The sequence below is a fragment of the Bufo bufo genome, chromosome 5, assembly GCF_905171765.1.
Source record: "Bufo bufo chromosome 5, aBufBuf1.1, whole genome shotgun sequence".
Classification (NCBI taxonomy): domain Eukaryota; kingdom Metazoa; phylum Chordata; class Amphibia; order Anura; family Bufonidae; genus Bufo; species Bufo bufo.
The window spans coordinates 269,401,253-269,422,124 of NC_053393.1; the positions used below are offsets into that span (position 1 = coordinate 269,401,253).

The 20,872-nt window shown below is 42.0% G+C and overlaps 1 protein-coding gene across 1 annotated transcript in view; it reads right to left on the reverse strand.

Annotated features, from left to right (window-relative positions):
* Positions 1–20,872, reverse strand: part of CTNND2 (catenin delta 2) — a 1,763,242-nt gene that overhangs the window by 847,988 nt on the left and 894,382 nt on the right. The window contains 2 exon segments of the mRNA XM_040431740.1: positions 1,183–1,257; positions 1,259–1,301. Of these exon segments, the coding sequence (XP_040287674.1) occupies positions 1,183–1,257; positions 1,259–1,301 (118 nt within the window).

Consider the following 20,872-nt stretch of genomic DNA (forward strand, 5'->3'; position numbering starts at 1 on the left):
AGACCTTGGTGCAATAAAATTACACTTTTCATTAACCTTCCTTTTTTTTCCCCTGTCAGACAAAAAAAAAGGAAGACACAAGGAAACACAACTGAAGCAAAATTGGACACGGACCACTGAAGCCAAATCACTGACAGTGAAAAAACACTGTCGTGTGCATGAGGCCTTACTCGTAGGAAATGAGGACAGCATAGTAGAGGTGACAGGTTCACTATAAACCTGATCAGTATACATATGAGTCTATTTTTACACACCAATTTACATTTATATTAATGCATTAATTATAATTTAATTATATGCTCTATACTAGTCGTTCTCCATAAGGAGACATAATGTAGTACTCCCCAGATTCCAACAGAAACCTTTCAACCCAGTGAAAGCCAGTACTCAATGGGGAAGAGTATCCAGGTATTATTTCTGCTTAATTGATTATGCAATTAAGATTATACATCTTAATTGCATGAGCTCCTAAAGCTCCCCTTGTGGCAGGTAGGGCGGCTATAATTTTATGTAGCTCTGTAACAAGAACACCTATCCTACCCTGACAAAAGATTAATCAGAACTCTGCTACCTATCTAAAAACAAAATATACAATACATATAGCAGACAAAAAGAAAATAAAGTTCAGTTCACTGCAAATTTTAGTTAAAGTGTGACTGTCATTTCTTCATAAAAAAAAAATCTATTTTTAGCATATGTTACTGCTGCTACAGCATTATGCTTAAAGCAATCTTTAGTTTCTTCACATACAACTGTTTTCCTTGAGTCTTTCCCTTAGTTACAGCTGTTTTACCCCTACAATATGAGGATGGCTCCTTTGCCAGTTCTCGTGAGGCCAAAACTGCCTTCCCTCACTTCACATACACACTTGCTGTAGCCAGCAGCTTCCTGCCAGCCAATCAGATTGGATTACTGAGAGACAGTCTGAAGCCTAATGCTGGCATGCAATGCCGCTCTGTCTTCTGCTTACACTAAAGTGAAGATAGACAAGTCATAGCAACAGTCTTTTAAGGGAACAGTGGAAAGGGACAGGGGAAATTAATGAAAGCTGTTATTATAAGGTAATTACAGATCTTTTGACAATCATTGACAGGTATACATGCCTAGCCCTAATAAACTATTATATAAAAAATATATATATGACAGTTACAACTTTCCTATTTAACATTGTAACAAACATACCTTACTGTCTATTTCACTGCTTCCTAGTGCATACTGAATGACATAGAGCAAAGCATCAGTCAGTCCATCACACTCTCCTCATTCTTCTGCGTGCCTCCTCTCCAGCAGAACTCACATTCCTGCAAAAACAATTAAAAGACAATAAAGAACAATAGATGTGTCAGACTAAACTACTGAAAGTGTATCTACACTTTTAAATTTTTCATATTTCAAGAGAGACCAGATATGGCTGCAACTACTAAGAGATTTATCTTACCCCAGACCCTGGATTATGAGATGAAATATTGTCCAGCTCTGGAGTGAGAAAAACAAATCACTAAAATGACTGCAACTGCAACTATATCTGGTCTCTGTCTGCAGTAAACTGATTTCTCTCGTGTATGGACTTCTGTGTACTGATTTGATCAGTCAGTTCAGAGACAGTAAACAGGGCATGGGTAGAGAAATAAATGCAGAAACACTTAGTTGGCATGGCCTGGGGACAAACTCTGTGCCCCCACTGGACCTGAACCGGCCTCTTTCATTTTCTGTTCTTTCTGCTTGGGAAACATTACATGCCGCCGCTTGGCTCTGCTTTCAGTGAGGAAGAGCTTCTAGAGGACAGTCCAGCAGCTACTGCCCAGCGAAGATGTGGAGGAGAGACCAGATGCTTCCTCCGGTAGGCAGGCAAGTAGTGATGATGAGAGTCATGTGGAAGCTGGAGTTGCGAGCAAAAAGGCACATGGTCCTGAGACTGGTGAGTATGACAACAGTGACATGCAGACAGTAGTGGATGATGATGTAGCCGATCGCACGTCAGAGGTGGGTGAAAAGGGGGCTTCGTCAGGGGAAAAGGGTGGCAGCTTGCGTGTGAGCAGCGGCTGAGCCAGCAGGAGGGCAGCTGGGTGAGGTCTGAGCCAAATGTTCCCAGGCTAGACCTACACAGGAGCCTACTTGTCCGGAAAGAACTAGCGGTGCACGGGTTCATGGTGGCAGCAGGCAGTAAGCCACGGAGTGGTGGTGGGGGAAAATGCCATACTTGCCGTGTGTACATTTCTCATAAAGCCGTGGAGGAAGTCACTGTGGTCATTTGTAAAATCTGTGGGCAGAAGATGAAGTATGGCCAGGGTGCCAATGTTGGCACCACGGCCCTGCATCAACACATGCAGCGTTACCATAAAGTGGCCTGGGAAAACCGTGGTGCTAATGTAGTGGTACAGCCTGACTCAGCAACCGCTGCATCACCCAGTGGCCCGTACCCCTTCTGGAGTAGTCAAGGCTCCACCACCTCAGCAGAGAGGAGCTGTATTTCCTTCCCATCATCTACTGGTCCTGATGCTCCTGCTCCTCCTTCTCCTCGTCACTCGATTTGTAAGCATCGATCACCGAGGCAATTGCAAAAAGAGAACAGTATGCAGTATCCCTTTGAATCCAGGGGAAGCAAAACAGGCTGGTTTTGAGAGCTCCATTTATATAATCAGCATTATAACGTGAGTTTGCGTGTCGCGTGTTGATTTAAGTGTTTGTATAAGTGTGCTACTTTAGATTAAGTGACTTCAGATTCAGGGACTTCAGTGGGGGACTCCAGTAAATCAGTTTCTTATTACTGCACTATATTGTATTTTTCTCTTTCTTGCGTAATCCCATCTAGTATGTGTTCCATAATTGATAGCGCAGTCCAGTGCACATCTTGTCTGATGTATGCAGTCTTGAAACAGCCGTTTTAGGGTGCATATATTTGTTCAAAATGTGAGCAAATTACCCGTTGGAATCACAAATCTGAGTATCTAAACGGGCGACTTTCAACACTGAGAGGCGTTGACAATTTGGAAAAGAGTTTGATGCTCACTGAGCAAGCACTCTATGGGGTAGATGAGGGGGAGGGTGGAAGCAAGGAGGCTGATGAAAGTAAGGTAGCTAGCTGGGTAACAGAAAGCGGGGTAGAGGGAAGAGTGCCAGGGAGGCTAGCACTGATCTGTACACCCAAACAAGTTGCACGGTTGGCAGTTGAGGGGGATGTCGGTTCAGAGACAGCACTGCTGCCGCCGGACGCTTCCTCTGCCAGTCAGGGGAATGTCAGCTCCAGTAAGCAGGGGACCAGGAGAGCAGGGCAGGCCAGACAGTGCTGGTAGTGGGAGACTATTATTAGGGGTACAGAAAGTGCAGTCTGTCACAAAGACCAGGATCACCGAACAGTGTGTTGTCTTCCTGGTGCTAAGTTCGACCACATCGCGGATCGGGTTGACAGATTACTGGAGGAGCTGGAGAAGATCCAGCGTCATGGTCCATACGGAACCAATGACTAAGTTAGAGGAAGGTGGAGAGTCCTTAAAAAAGATTTAGGATTTAGGTCAAAAGTTTAGGGCAAGGACACATAGGTAGGTTTTTCCGAAATACTGCCTGTACCACAGCCTCACAAGAAAGGCAGCGGGAGATTAGGGAGGTTAACAAGTTGCTCAAGAACTGGTGTAGGAAGGAGAGGTTGGGTTCCTGGAGAACTGGGCCGACTTCTCTCTCGGCTACAGCTCTATCGCAGGGATGGGCTGCACCTCAATGGGGAAGGGGCAGCTGTGTTGGGGGAGAAGATGGCTAGAAGGTTGGAGGAGTGTTTAAACTAGGGACTGGGGGGTAGGTATTACGTTATAGGAAGGGAATATAGTGCAGATAGAGACTGGGGGCAAGGTATTGGGACTGGGGAGGAATGGAAGGAGGGACTAGAACATTTCAGAAGGAAGGTGTAGGGTAAAAAATATACATACACCTCTTAATTGTTTGTATACTAATGCCAGAAGCCTGACTAATAAAACTGGGGAGCTGGACTTAGTGATGTGTGAGGAGGACTATGACATCGTGGGAATAACTGAGACATGGCTGGATGTTAACTATGACTGGCAGTCAATGTACAAGGTTACAGTCTTTTAGAAGGTTCATCAAAACCGAAGAGGGGGAGGGGTCTGCCTTTATGTAAAGTCCTGTCTAAAGCCCACAGTCCGAGAAGATATAAGTGAGGACATGAACAGTGGAGTCTCTGTGGGTTTGAAATACATGGAGGCAAAAATACAAAAATTATAATAAATTACTAATAGGAGTTTATTATAAACCACCTAATATACCAGAGTCCACAGAAAAAAATCTACTACTAAACGAGATATACGAGGCAGCAAATCATAATGAGGTCGTTATTATGGGGGACTTCAACTACCCAGATATAGATTGGGGAAACTGAAAGCTGTACATCTCATAAGGAACAGGTTCTTGACAATAACCAAAGACAATTACCTTACCCAACTGGTTCAGGATCCGACTAGAGGACAGCCAAACTGACTTAGTATTAACCAATAGACCTGACAGAACAACAGATGTGCAGGTCGGGGGACACCTGGGAAATAGTGACCATAAAATAATAAACCTTCAATTGATCCTTCAAACAAGCGTTTCTAAGGAAGGAACAAAAATACCAAACTTCAAAAAAGCTAAATTTAGCTAACTAAGAGAGGCCATAGACCTAACTAACTGGACAAAGTCCTCAAAAATAAAGATAACCGCCACAAAATGGGATATATTTAAAAGCATCCTGAAATCTAATTGGTACATACCTTATAGGAATAAGGGTTAAAGAACAAGAAGAAACCAATGTGTTTAAATAGAACTGTAAAGAAAGCAATAAATGACAAAAAGAAGACAATTAAATCACTAAAACAGGAGGGTAGCGAGGAAACACTGAAAAACTATAAGGAAAAAAATTAAATATGTAAAAAACAAATAAAAGCCAGCCAAACTAGAGACCCGAGAGATTATTGCCCAAAGAGAGCAAAACAACCCTAAAATGTCTTTCAATTATATAAATGGTAAAAAGTATAAATCTGAAGGTGTCGGCCCCCTACAGAGCAATGAGGGTGAAGTTGCAGAGAGCGACGAGGAGAAACCAAGGCTATAAAATATTTTTTCTCCACTGTATTCACTGAGGAAAATAAATTGTCAGATGAAATGCAGAATGTAAAAGTAAAAACACTCGGTAACACTGACATGGAAAAGGACCTAGGAGTATTAATAAACAGCAAACTAAGCAGTAAAAACTAGTGTCAGGAAGCTGCTGCCAAGGCCAATAAGATAATAGGTTGCATCAAAAGGGGCATAGATGCCCGTGATGAGAACATAGTCCTACCACTTTACAAATCACTAGTCAGACCACACATGGAATATTGTGTACAGTTCTGGGCTCCTGTGAACAGGGCAGACATAGCAGAGCTGAAGAGGGTTCAGAGAAGGGCAATCAAAGTAATAACTGGAATGGGGCAACTACAATACCATGAAAGATTATCAACATTAGGGTTATTCACTCTAGAAAAAAGACGTCTGGGGGGAGATCTAATTAACATAGTAACATAGTACATAAGGCCGAAAAAAGACATTTGTTCATCCAGTTCGGCCTGTCATCCTGCAAGTTAATCCAGAGGAAGGCAACAAAAAAAAAAACAGTGAGGTAGAAGCCAATTTTCCCACTTTAGGGGAATAAAAAATTCCTTCCCGACTCAAATCAGAAATAACTCCCTGGAGCAACGATCCCCTCCTTAGTAGCTATAGCCTGTAATATTATTACGCTCCAGAAATACATTCAGGCCCCTCTTGAATTCTTTATTGTACTCACCATCACCACCTCCTCAGGCAGAGAGTTTCCATATCTCACTGCCCTTACCGTAAAGAATCCTCTTCTATGTTTGTGTACAAACCTTCTTTCCTCCAGACGCAGAGATGTCCCCTCTCACAATCACAGTCCTGGGGATAAATAGACGATGGGATAGATCTCTGTACTGACCCCTGATATATTTATACATATTAATTAGATCTCCCCTCAGTCGTCTTTTTTCTAAAGTGAATAACCCTAATTTTGATTATCTTTCAGGGTACTGTAGTTGCCCCATTCCAGTTATTACTTTAGTTGCCCTCCTCGGGACCCTCTCCAGCTCTGCTATGTCTGCAATGTTTACAGAGCCCAGAACTGTACACAGTCTTCATGTGTGGTCTGACTAGCGATTTGTAAAGTGGTAGGACTATGTTCTTATCACGGGCATCTATGCCCCATCTGATGCAACCCATTATCTTATTGGCCTTGACAGCAGCTGCCTGACACTGTTTTTGCAGCTTAGTTTGCTGTTTATTAAAATTCCTACATCATTTTCCACTTCAGTGTTACCGAAGGTTTTACCATTTAGTATGTACGGGTGACTTGCATTATTCCTTCCCATGTGCATAACTTTACATTTGTCAGTGTTAAACCTCATCTGCCACTTATCTGCCCAAGCCTCCAATCTATCAAGATCCCTCTGTAGTAGTATACTGTCCTCTTCAGTGTTAATTACTTTACACAGTTTAGTGTCATCTGTGAAAATTTATACTTTAGGCCTCATGCACACGACCGTTGTGTGCATCCGCGGCCGTTGTTCCGTTTTCCCTTTTTTTTTCGCGGACCCATTGACTTTCAATGGATCCGTGGAAAAATCGGAGAAATGCACCGTTTGGCATCCGCGTCCGTGATCCGTTTTTCCAGACCGTGAAAAAATATGAACTGTCCTATTTTTTTCACGGACAACGGTTCACGGACCCATTCAAGTCAATGGGTCCGTGAAAAATCACGGAAGCACACAAGATAGTCATCCGCGTCCGTGATCCGTGTCCGTTTTTCCTATCACTTTTAATGCAAACTTGACTTCGTTTTTTTTTTCACTTTTCATGTCCATGGATCCTCCAAAAATCAAGGAAGACCCACAAAAAAAAAAACGGTCGTGTGCATGAGGCCTTACTATGCAAACTTTCTACAAGATCATTAATAAATATATTGAAGAGAATAGGCCCCAATACTGACCCCTGAAGTACCCCACTAGTGACAGTGACCCAATCTGAGTGTGTACCATTAATAACCACTCTCTGTTTTCTATCACTGAGCCAGTTACTTACCCACATACAGATGTTTTCTCCCAGTCCGAGCATTCTCATTTTATATACTAACCTTTTATGTGGTACAGTGTCAAATGCTTTGGAGAAGTCCAGATATACGACATCCATTGATTCGCCGCTGTCAAGTCTAGAACTTACCTCCACATAGAAACTGATTAAATTAGTTTGGCATGACCAATCCCTCATAAAGCCATGCTGATATGGCGTTAATTGCTTATTTCCGTTGAGATGTTCTAAGCATAGCATCTCTTAGAAAACCTTCAACAGTTTACCCACAACAGATGTTAAACTTAACCGGCCTATAGTTTCCAGGCTCTGTTTTTGGACCCTTTTTGAATATTGGCACCACATTTGCCATGCGCCAATCCTGTGGGACATTCCCTGTTAATACAGAGTCCGCAAATATCAGAATAAGGGTCTGGCTATGACATTACTTATTCCCTTAGGATAACGGGGGAGTATGCCATCCAGTCCTGGCGATTTGTCTATTTTAATCTTTTTAAGTCGCTGATGTACTTCTTCCTGGGTCAGACAGGACACTTTTAATGGTGAATTTATTTTTACATTCTGCATGTCATCTGACAGTTCATTTTTCCTCAGTGAATACATTGGAGGAAAAAATATTTAACAGCTTTGTTTTCTCCTTGTCGCTCTTTGCGACTCCCCCCTCATTACTCTTTAAAGGGCCGACACCTTCAGATTTATACTTTTTAACATTTATATAATGGAAGAACATTTTAGGGTTAGTTTTACTCTCTTTGCCAATTAATCTTCGGTCTCTAGTCTCAGTAATTACTATGTATAAATATATCAGAGGACAGTACAGAGATCTCTCCAATCATTTATCCCCAGGACTGTGACTGTGATGACGGGACACCCTGTGCAATCTGGAGGAAAGAAGGTTTGTATACAAACATAGAAAAGGATTCTTTACGGTAAGAGCAGCGAGACTATGGAACTCTCTGACTGAGGAGGTGGTGATGGTGAGTACATTAAAAGAATTCAAGAGGGGCTTGGATGAATTTCTGGATGTAATAATATTACAGGCTATAGCTACTAGAGAGGGGTTGTTGATCCAGGGAGTTATTCGGATTGCCTGATTGGAGTCGGGAAGGAATTTTTTTCCTCCCTTAAGTGGTTAAAATTGGCTGGTACCTCACAGTTTTTTTTTTTTGCCTTCCTCTGGATTAACTTGCAGGATAACAGGCCAAACTGGATGGACAATGTCTTTTTCGGCCTATATACTATGTGACTATGTTACTATGCGTGCACTTATCCAGCGGCGCAGAAGCTGAACATGCTCCTGGCCAAGTTGCAGGTACTACAGTCCTCTCCCTTTCCAAGTGGTGGACTCTGCACCTTTGCCGAGCCAAGGTGGAGAGTCCCAAGCCGCCATTACTTTTCTAAAAAGGCCATATCAGCCCTGCACACGTATGTTGAACAGAAAGTGGGATAGTCCTCGAGCCTGTTGGCGCCTGCTAAAGTTCATGGCAGTGCTGAAGTATGGAGCTGTAAAAATAGAAACATAGAATGTGTCGGCAGATAAGAACCATTTGGCCCATCTAGTCTGCCCAATATACTGAATACTATGAATAGCCCTTAGCCCTATCTTATATGAAGGATTGCCTTATGCCTATCCCATTCATGCTTAAACTCCTTCACTGTATTTGCAGCTACCACTTCTGCAAAAGCTATTCCATGTATCCACTACTCTCTCAGTAAAGTAATACTTCCTGATATTACTTTTTAAACCTTTGCCCCTCTAATTTAAAACGATGTCCCTCTTGTAGCAGTTTTCTTCTTTTAAATATTCTCTCCTCTTTTACCTTGTTGATTCGTTTTTATGTATTTAAAAGTTTCTATCATATCCCCTCTGTCTCGTCTTTCTTCCAAGCTATACATGTTAAGGTCCTTTACTCTTTCCTGGTAAGTTTTATACTGCAATCCATGTACTAGTTTAGTAGCTCTTCTCTGAACTCTCTCCAAAGTATCAATATCCTTCTGGAGATATGGTCTCCAGTACTGTGCACAATACTCCAAATGAGGTCTCACTAGTGTTCATGAGCACCTCCCTCTTTCTACTGGTAATGCCTCTCCCTATACACCCAAGTATTCTGCTAGCATTTCCTGCTGCTCTATGACATTGTCTGCCTACCTTTAAGTCTTCTGAAATAATGACCCCTAAATCCCTTTCCTCAGATACTGAGGTTAGGACTGTATCACTGATTTTATATTCTGCTCTTGGGTTTTTACGCCCCAGGTGCATTATCTTGCACTTATCAACATAACATTTTAGTTGCCAGGTTTTTGACCATTCCTCTAGTTTTCCTAAATCCTTTTCCATTTGGTGTATCCCTCCAGGAACATCAACCCTGTTACAAATCTTTGTCATCAGCAAAAAGACACACCTTACCATCGAGGCCTTCTGCAATTTTGCTGATAAAGATATTAAACAATATGGGTCCCAAAACAGATCCCTGAGGTACCCCACTGGTAACAAGACCATGGTCTGAATATACTCCATTGACTACAACCCTCTGTTGTCTGTCCCTCAGCCACTGCCTAATCCATTCAACAGCATACCACCTGTGCAGAGAACAGCGGTGTCACACTGTTCGTTCAGTCAGTTCTGGGGAAGTTTTGCTTTGCCTCCATCTCAATTAAGTTTTAAGTAATGAGTGCAAAGCAAGGTAAGGTCTCTCCACCCCCTCCGAATGTAGGAGAAACATGTAGGGATTATGTAGCCCAGGTCTGTGGGACTGATTATTATTTAGTTACTCCCTGGGTGGATAATATGGCAGGATGGACAGAGGCAATAAGGAGTATAAATTTGTTCCCTCGGGAAGGGGCTAATGACACCTTCCCTATGGACATGGTAAAAGGGTTATGTTTGGGTGACACTGAAGCTTACCCATATTATGGTCCAGACCCCCAGTGGGATATGCAGTATATGCAGTCGGGAGGGGAATATTGGCTTACTTATGCACCATACTGGTATGATAGACCAAATAAGACGGTTCACAGACAGAAGGCAGAGAACCAGGAGGGATATAAAAAGAAACATGAGTTAGAAAAAGAATTGACAAGGGGTTCACTCCAGAAGCTCCTTCCTCCCTATTTAGGTAATATCCCACAGATATATCCGTCCCTTTCAAAAGATGACTTAGCTTTACTGGCTGCATATACTGTTACTAACATCCAACCACCTACAGCTCCCCAGCTCCTGCAGCCACCTCCGCAGTTGCCCCAACCTATGCCTGATTAGAGTGGTCAGGATCCAGCGGCTGGTGCTGTTGGTGCTGGGGATGTCATAGATCCCATGCGCCTTAGATCACAAAAGTCTTTTCCCACACCTGCTCATATACCTCATCGTGATGTGGACAGTGACCTTGAGGATCAGTTCCCTTTTATGACTGTAGGGGACACCTTGTTAAAGAAAGCTATTGACATAGATGATATTAATAAGATTGTTAAACACTGCCCTGAACCCTCTTCATCTTCATCTGGGACGTTTCATTATTTGAGGAGAGCTTGTAAAGGTAGATGTCTGACACGGGAGGATATGCGCCTTATAATAGATAATTGGACATAATTTCCCCTGGGATTGGAGTACGGTCTCCTCTATAAGCACTATAGAGCCTCCGAATACGCCGGCTGGTAATTATAAATTAAATACTGAGGCAGGCATAGACACAATGTGGGAAGAAATTAAGTGTGAAATGGAGAGGTGTTTTCAGACGAGGTCTTCATTGCCAACTGCTGTAGCCTGTAGACAAAAATCAGGAGAGTCTGTTATAGCCTTTTGGAAGAGGTTCAATGAGGTTTGGACCCTGGAGGCAGGAATTAGTATTCAGGATAATATGCATTCTCTGCTCATTCAGACTTTCCTTACCAATCTACAGCCACATCTCCAGCTTACTGTTAAACAAATGGTCTCCGAATGGCCTAGTCTTAATAAAGATCAATTCCACAATAAATTACTGGAGAAGGATACGGCGGGTTGTTTTGAAATAATAAGACCTAAAGAGTCCCATTACCAAGCTCAGGATAGGAATTGTCCCTCAAATCAGCACAATAGGGGTAGGGGCAGAGGACGAAGTAGAGGGCCATGCTCTGGGAGAGGAGGGAATAATAGAAATCGTCCTGCAGGTTGCTTTAATTGTGGTCAGACTGATCACTGGATCAGTCAATGCCCTTACCCACTCAGGCAACCTGCCCCAAATGATACCCAAGCTCAAGGCACCCAACCTTACCCACAAGCTCAGATCCGAGATCTTCCTCCACCACTGCCACGGCCCCAGAATAATACCCCTCGTTTTCCCGTAGCCTGGGGGCAGCAGACATCACAATGAGGATGCCCGGGGAACTGTGTCCCAGCATTTACTCTCATCACAAACCACTATAAGGAATCTCCACTGATTGTGTTAACTATAGAGGGACGACCTCTCCCTTTTCTTGTGGATTCTGGTGCTGCTAGTAGTACTATATGTGAGGATTATTATAGTGATCCAAGAGAGGATGCTGAGCCCTCTGTGGGAATTAATGGGATACTGACCAGATCTTATAAAACTCCTCCCCTCTCGATCCAACATCCATACCAGCACCAGTCAATGTTCACACACAGTTTTAGGATCATTCCAAATTGTCCTGTGAATTTATTAGGGAGAGATTTGTTTGTTCTGTTGCAGTTGCAGCTGGGGATTAGCAAGACGGGACACCTACATGTCACATCCTCAGTTATGCCCATTCATGTTCCAAAGGATAATTGTTTTTTATATTTGGAATGCCAACCTCAGGATCCGCTACTTGATCTAGTACCTCCTGAGGTTTGGGCAAATACTGACCAAGATGTTGGCCTTATCTCTTGTACACCATATAAGGCAATGCTTAAGCCCGGCGCTCTTCCTGTTTACATTAAACAATACCCCCTTTCCCCAGAAAAAGAAAAGGGGATTGAGTCTATGTTGATGGAATTCCTAGAGGCAGGGGTAATTGAGGAAATGATGTCCTCCTATAATACACCTATTAATCTAGTGAGAAAGGCAGATAATACCTTTAGGTTTGTCCAGGATCTTAGAGCGGTAAATGCACAGATCATACCCATAGCCCCTGTGGTCCCAGATGTACAATCTCTGCTATCAGCTATTCCTGCCCATGCAGAGTTTTTCTCTGTTATTGATTTAAAGAATGCATTTTTTCTGTCCCAGTTGACAAGAAGACACGGCCACTTCTTGCTTTCACATTTAAATTTCGCCAGTATACTTGGTGTAGAATGCCTCAGGGTTATGTAGACTCCCCAGTAGTCTACTCCATTGTCCTCCAAATTACACTGCGCCCTTGGACTGCCCCTCATGGTTCTGTCCTTCTACAATATGTGGACGATATCCTCATATGTAGTTCTACTCGGGAGGCCTGCCAGGCAGACTGTGTTAGTTTACTACTGTGGTTATGTGAAAGCGGTCACAAAGTTTCTAGGAAGAAATTACAATGGTGTATGGACAGTGTTGAGTATTTGGGCTTTGTTCTCAGTAAAGGTGAGAGGAAAATCAGCCATGACAGAATTATCTCCGTTCTGGGTCTGCCCCGCCCACAAACCAAGAAAGACATGTTGTCCTTTCTTCTTGGTAACCACGGGCGAATCTAGAGTTCCCCTCGGTCAGGAGGGGAACGTAGAGACAAAAGAAAAGGTGTGAAGGGGCGCACAATAGGGTAGTATGTTCAGTACAAACTTAATTGTTTAGTAAGTAGAGGTGATCACCTTTTGAAGTTGTGCAATGATAGACACAACTCTATTGTAGGTATATAGATATATAAAGACCTTTCGGATCCGTGAATGCAGCCGCAGAAAAGGTATCTTTGGGATCGGAGGCCCAATCCCCCAAAGGATGCTTGTAGTAAAAAGGTTTCTGATCAGGCTAAAAAAAACACAGGCTCCAATACGTCTCTTAAAGGTGAATCTTCTTTAATTTGCATAAAAGTAAAGATGTGTAGAACACGCGTTCGGGGCTCAAATTGTCCCCTTCATCAGGTTAACAGTAGTCACAATAGCTAATAGTAGATACAGGTATTTATAGAGGGAAAAAAAACGCCAAAAAACAGGTTACCTGTGGGCTGCCCACAAAGGGGAGGGGCTAGCCCAAGGTAAATTGTCACAAATAAGAATACAGCTTTTCAACTCATAAACCTCAGTATATGTGTTATTAATTGTTGATGGAGTAATACAGATAATAAATAGGCGATTGTGTGCTATATATTGGTGAAACTAAGATCGGTACACTCAAATCACATGACCGCTGCAGTGCGGTCACGTGACTGGGGCAGGCCGGCTACCAGGCTCAGCGCTCGGCGCGTGCGCTCTGCTCCCCTAAGTTTCCTCTCCGGGCGGCTGGTCACGTGATCGCAAGACTCGTGGTCACGTGGCCAGTAACTATGACTGCAGAGACGCCGCTCTGCAGTTTGAACGGAGCCCAGTGTCTCTGGGATAGACATACTGAGCGCTATATGGTAATATGGACGGTAGTGAATATCAATTCAGAGGGTACATATGTTAGATGGATGAATATAAATATAGATATAAATATAGACATGTTCATACAGAGTAAGGGATATATTGGTGAATAAGCGCATTGAAGCTAAAGGGGCTCATAAACATGAAGCACTATGTGCACCTATAGTGTACAAATGAATAAATAAATATGAAAGCATATAAACACATAGATACATATATAGATATGTTCACATATCCATAAAAAAGGCATATACATAAAAATAATAACAATAGCAATAATACATAATAATAATGATATAATAATAGTGATAAAAATACATGATAATGATAATTATTATTATTATTATTATTAATAATGAATTTAAATGGTGTCATAATAAATATGAAATATTAAGTTATTAATTTGTTAAATTAATGTGCCCTCACTAATAGTGAATAAAATGATGAGTAAAAATAATTGATGGTTGGTAATATTTATCTAAAATCCATAAAAAGGGGGGGGGAGGAGAATATGTATAAAAATAATATGTATAAAAATGTATAAAAAAAAATATATATATATATATATATATATATATATATATATATAAAATGTATAAAAATATATATATATAAAATGCTAGTCCTGAACTTTCTATAAGTTGATCTCAAATGCTTTGTTAAGGCCGTATGGATTCAAACTATTCAACTTGAAAATCCAGTACATTTCCCTACGTCTAATGTGCTGGGTGTCTTTATATAGGTGACTTGGAATTTGTTCAATTGGGGTCACCTTGAATCCGGCTGAACTACCCTCATGATGTTCCGCAGTGTGTCTGAATACGCTGTGTTTCCAGTATTTATTCTTAATCTTTGATCTATGTGTATTCAGTCTGTTACGCAGTGTTTGGATCGTGCGCCCCACATACTGTAGATGGCACGGACACTCTAAGAGATATCTAACGTGGCTGGATTCACAGTTTAGGCTGCTCAAAATGGGGAATGACTCCCCACTCACTCGGCTGTAAAAAAATAGATGTTTGGCATATACTGGAGCAGCATAGACATCTTGTGTGTCCGCACTTGGAGATGCCTTTGGGTATAATAGTATCGTGATTCTCAGTGTGGCATGGAACAGGATTCAGTTTACTGGGTGCAAGAATGTTTTTGAGGGTACGCGCTCTTTTGTACGTTTTGGGAATTCTGGAATGATTTGATTTAGGATGGGGTCTCTTTTTAAAATGTGCCAATGTTTTTCTAAAACCGCTTTAATCAACATATGACTTTGGTTGTAAGTAGTGATAAAATTGCAACTGTATTTCCCATTAATGTATTAAGAGTATCGCACTGTTGGTAGAAGTCGTCCTCACGAGTACAATTTCGTCTAAGTCGTTTGAATTGACTGAAAGGGATGTTTGTCTTCCATTTCCTATAATGTGTGCTCTTGAAGTCTAGATAGCTATTGCTGTCGACCTTTTTGAAAAATGTACGTGTATTTATTTTGCTATCCTGAATAAAGATTTCCAAATCGAGAAACTCTGTTTTATTATTATCATATGTACCAGTGAAAGTGATTCCCCAGTCGTTGGTATTGAGATACGAAATAAACTTATCAATAGATGCTGAGTCCCCATTCCAAATTAAAATCAAGTCGTCGATATATCTGCGGAAAAAGACAATATTGTTGTTGGCCCAGAAGCTTGATTGGTATATGAATTTCTCCTCAAACTCCCCCATAAAAAGATTCGCAAAACTGGGCGCAAAACGCGTCCCCATAGCGGTCCCACGTATTTGTTTATAAAAAAAAAATTGAAATGTAAACACGTTGTGCGTGAGTATAAATTCAATACCCCTCATGATAAATGTCTTTTGTGTAACAGGCATTTCTGAATCATTATCTAAAAAACTGGATGTGCACTTCATGCCCAGATCGTGGGAGATGTTCGAATATAGTGCTGAGACATACAAAGTCACCCAATGGTAGCCATCTGACCACTTGATGTCTTTAAGTAAGGAAATGAGGGATGCAGAGTCTCTCAGATGGGATTTTAGGTTAAGAACGTGTTTCTGTAGATGGATGTCAATATAGTGTGACAGGTTCCGTGTAAGGGAAGAAACTCCTGATATTATGGGTCGACCCGGCGGGTTTTGAATGTCCTTGTGGATCTTAGGGAGATGGTAAAAAGTAGCTGGTGTAGATTCTTTTACCATAATATATTCCCTTTCTTTCTTATTTAGACAGAGATCTCCAGTTTTAATTAGAGTCTGAAATTCTTCTAGATGTGTTTCAGGGGGATCACAATCAAGGGGTAAATAATATTTATTGTTTATCGTTTATTCCTTCACATAATCTTCACGATTCTGAATGACGATGCCCCCCCCCCCCCCCCCCTTATCAGCATTTCTAATGATTAGATCGGTATCTGATTGTAGTTTTTTCAGGGCTAATTTCTCTGATAGTTTCATGTTTTGCCTTATTTCTGGTTTTTGGTTGATATCCCTAAAGTCGTTTGAAACCACAGAATAAAAGGTAACGAGGAAATTTCCCTTGTGGTGGATAGGATAAAAGGTTGATGGTGGTTTTAAGCCAGAGGATAAGGGGGGTAAAACTGCAGTCTGTTCCGTGTCAAGGGATATAGCATTAGGCTCTAGTCTCGACCCAGTATTGGAATTTTCCTTTATCTTGAAATGCCTTTTGAGGGTGAGCTTCTTGATATACCGATTCAGGTCGAGAAAAAGATCAAATTCTTTGATTTTGCTAGTGGGGCAAAAAGAAAGTCCTTTGGATATTACCGCAATCACATTTGGTGTCAGTATATGACTGGACAGGTTAAAGATGCCATGGGAAAGAGGTGATGTGTCTGGTTTGGGGATCAGTGTTGGCTGCGAGGGGTTGGAATTTTTCTTTTTGCGTTGACCTGCTCTACAGCCTCTCCTTGATTTTTTCTTTTTACAGATTTGTGGCCTAGTGGGCGAAAAATATGGGCTATATTGGTGGTTTTTGGACTTTTTGGATTGGGATGAACAGTTGCGGGATGAATCAGAGGAGAGAGGTCTAAAAAAGATACCATAGATGTGAAAGGGCCAGCTATTGAGGATTCTATAATCGGTGAACCGTTGTGTGGGTTTGGATGGATATTATCAGAAGTAGTGAAGGATGTACTGGCAAGTATATCCAAGTGTGAAGACGTTGGCGGAGAGGTGCTCTCATGAATGGTGAGGAGAGAGTCAATTTCCAAATCAGAGCAGGCTGAGGGAGTGGGGGAGTTGGATGTAACTGAAGGATGTTGATCGAGATGAATAGAAAACTCAGTAGGTGGTAGATTCAGTGGACCACATGTATTGAGTATTTCTGTAGAAAACATTGAGGACGGAGAGGTAAGAGTGAGTGTAGTGTTAGTTATAAGGGGAGCATGTACTCCACTTGGAGTGAGTAAAGGAGTCTGAAATACAGAAGCTGGGGATTCCTGGATAGCTGTGTTGTCTAGTGGACCGTTGGTATGCACAGATCTACTGATGGGAGTATGGCAGACACTATGAGGTGTATGCTGGTCAAGATGAGAGGTTGATGTCTTGTCAATAGGTATTATATTGTATTTAGGTGTATGGTGGATCTGATGTTGTCCTTTCTTGGCATGATTGGTTACTGCCGCCAATGGATTGCTGATTGTTCCTACTATGATAATATTCTGAGACAAGCCACTAATACTGAGATGCCTGACTCCATTAAATGGTCTAATGACATGTTACAAGCTTTTAGTCATTTGAAATGTGCAATGATTTGGGCCTACCCGACTATGGCGTGATGTTTCACTTATTTGCCAGGGACAATTGTAAAACCATGGCAGGAGTCCTGGCGCAGGATCATGGAGGTAAATTCCGCCCTGTTGCTTTTTTCTCAAAAGTGGTTCCCGTACAGGTTCAGGGCATGCCTGCGTGTCTCAGGAGTTTGGCAGCCTGTGCTATGGTCGCTGAGATGGCTACGCCTATCACCCTAGGTCATCCCACCACTTTGCATACCTCACACAATGTTCAGGCCCTATTGAGGAACATACATACGCAACACATGTCAGCACAAAGACTGAGTGGATATGAAGTTTTGTTGCTATCTAATCTTCAACTTCATATCAAATACTCAGTCCCCACATTCGGTCCAATGGCTATACTGAATGCCCTACTTGGCTACAAGGGAGAGCAGGATGATTTGCCTCCTCCCCATGCATGTACTGAACTTATACATGAGCATACCTCACCTAGGCCTGACTTACAGTCCACACCCATTGAAGGGGCACCTGATGTTTTTGTGGATGGATCCTGTTCCCGCCCTAATGACAACACTTATCATGCAGGATACGCTGTGGTTCAGCTCCCTGATGTTATACTGGAATCGAATCCTATACCTTTTCAGTCGGCCCAAGCTGCTGAACTGATTGCCCTCACTAGAGCTTGTTGTCTTTTTGAGGGGAATGATGTAAATGTATACACCAATTCCAAGTATGCCTTTGGGGTTGTACACGATGATGGGGTAATCTGGCAGAGGAGAGGCTTCATAGCTGCAGATGGGAGACAAATCTCACATTCCACCCTAGTACATGATCTCCTGGCCGCCATCCAATTACCGAGCAAAGTTGCTATTATCCATTGTAAGGCACATACTGGACTCCAAACACACATAGCTAAAGGGAATGCCCTGGCTGATCAGGCAGCAAAGGAGGCTGCTATTAGAACGGCAGCAACAGTTCAAATGCCTTCCCTAGTTCCAGACATTACTCTTACTGACAATCTATTGCTCAACCTCCAGGATTTGGCTACCAGTAGTGACAAAATGGAATGGCAGTCGGTAGGTGCAGTACAAGACCCTAATACGGGTCTTCTCTGCAAAGAGGGGAAGCCATGTATCCCAGTTACAAGCGCCCCGATTTTAATTGCACAGTATCATGGTCTTAGCCATAGGGGAGCACAGGCAACCACTGACCTCATTCAGAGAGATTTTTTTATACCAGGTCTTAGATCAAAGGTACAATCTTATGTTTCACAATGTATTATATGTCTCAGAAACAACCCAAATAATTCAAAGAAGGCCCAACACCAGCATCTGAATTACCCAACTTCCCCATTCACTCACTTACAAATTGACTTCACTCATATCCCAAAGACAGGAAGAAAGCAGGAGTATGCCCTTGTAATTGTGGATCTGTTCTCTAGATGTCCTGTTCAAATTGACTCAGATAATGGCCCAGCTTTTGCGTCCAGGGTATGTAAGGAGCTTTCCAAAGCCCTTAGGATTGACTGGAAGTTCCACCTTATCACCCGCAAAGTTCAGGGGTAGTAGAGAGAATGAATAGAACAATTAAAGAGAAAATAAGGAAAATTACTGGAGGCACATTCACTAATTGGAAAAAGTTCTTGCCTATAGCCCTAGCAGAAATTAGGATGCAGCCTAATAAGAATACTGGTTACTCACCATTTGAGGTCCTAATGGGAAGACCCTTCCCCACTCCCTGGGGTCCAAAGGCCCCTGTGATAGAAAAAGGGGATCTAGAAGTAGTACAGGCAGAATATGTGAGGAAACTTGTAGAAACTTTAGATCAAATTGAACGAGATGTTGCTCGTGTTTCTCCTTTCTCTCCACAGGAACCTACGCATCCTTTCCAACCAGGAGACGTGGCGATAGTCCAGAGCCTGGCAAAAGGACGAAAACAGATTGAGTTCCCGTTTGGACCACCCACCCGAGTGGTAGCAGTCACCAGAACAGCGATTCTGACAGAAGAGGCTCCAATCTGGATTCACGCTAGCAGAGTGAAAAGGGTCCCTGAGGCTTCTTCTCCGGTGACAGACAAAGGTAAAGAGGGTGAAGCAAGTGTGAATTCCCTGAACAAAGAGGGGAACTCAGAAGAAGTTTCCCTGAAAAGTGCCTTGCCACAGGCTGAAGATGATGACCCCACAATATTCTGGGAGATTTGTTTGTCTGCTGATAATTATTAATCTTTGTGTTTTCTTGCCAGTCTGGCTTATTACTACATGTATTTATCACCCAGAGGAGATGAGTTTCTTCTGTGGTGCACCAAATAATCGGTCAGTATATAAAAGAGCTCAGGAGCAGGATCCCTTGGCTCCCGTCCCCTTTTATTCTGAACAGAATAGTATAGTCAGGATGGCAAATGCCCTAAATGTTAGTTCACTGTGCCTTAAAGACTTACAGAGCCCACGGGATCTTATACAAACATGTGTTATTGCTGTGCCTACACCCGATGAATCCCTCCTTGAAGTCTGGTCGATGGCTAACAATACACAATCTTTTATTCCCTTGCATGACTTCTGTGGGGAGTGTCAGAAATTAGGAAATAGCAGGCATAATATTAGAATAACTACTATTAACGTGACTACAGCAGAAACTTGTTTTACCTTTTCCCAGGATATGACTTTATAGTGTGATAATAGAGACATAAAAAGTGGATTACCTAAGAATAGTGTATATGATTATATTGACGACACTTGTAAAAAGAATAGTAGGCTGGCTAGCTCCCTGGATAATTCCATGAGTTGTAATAAGACCATTGTGACTCCAAGTTTTATCTATAATATAATGCTCCCTAAAGGATGGTTTTTGTCTTGTGGTAACAACACTTACAATTACATTCCTGCTAATGCGTTATCCAGGCTGACTTTGGCCCTTCCCAGTTAACCCCCTATCAGGAGAGCTTACAGATCATTTACCAAGACTTTATCAGAAGACTGTGACTCTACTTTACCCCTTCTCAGCCGTACAGAATATACAAGTTTGGGCGCCTCTATATTAGGAGTGCCTGGACTGGCTATATATAATACTCATACTATAAATTCTATTGCATGTGACTTAGCTAAATCTCTGAATCACACCTCTATCGCCTTATCAGACATGCTTTTAGATATACAAGGCATAAAAGAGGAGCAGTGCTAGAAACTAGATTTGCTGTAGATTATTTGTTACTTAAACATAATATAGGATGTCAAGATTTTAAACGAATGTGTTGCTTTAATTTATCTGATCATTCCAGATCAATCCAGTCCCATATTCAAGCGTTACATGAAATTGCTAATAATATCAGGAAAGATGTTGAGTCATCCTCTTGGTGGGACTGGTTATTGAGCTGGCTGCCGGATTTGAGTTGGTTTAGAACATTATTGATCAGTATTATAATTATAATTGCTTCCTTGATTGTCATATGTTGTTGCATCCAGTGTATCCCTTCCCTCATACAGATGTTTTGTGTAATGTGTCCAAAACCC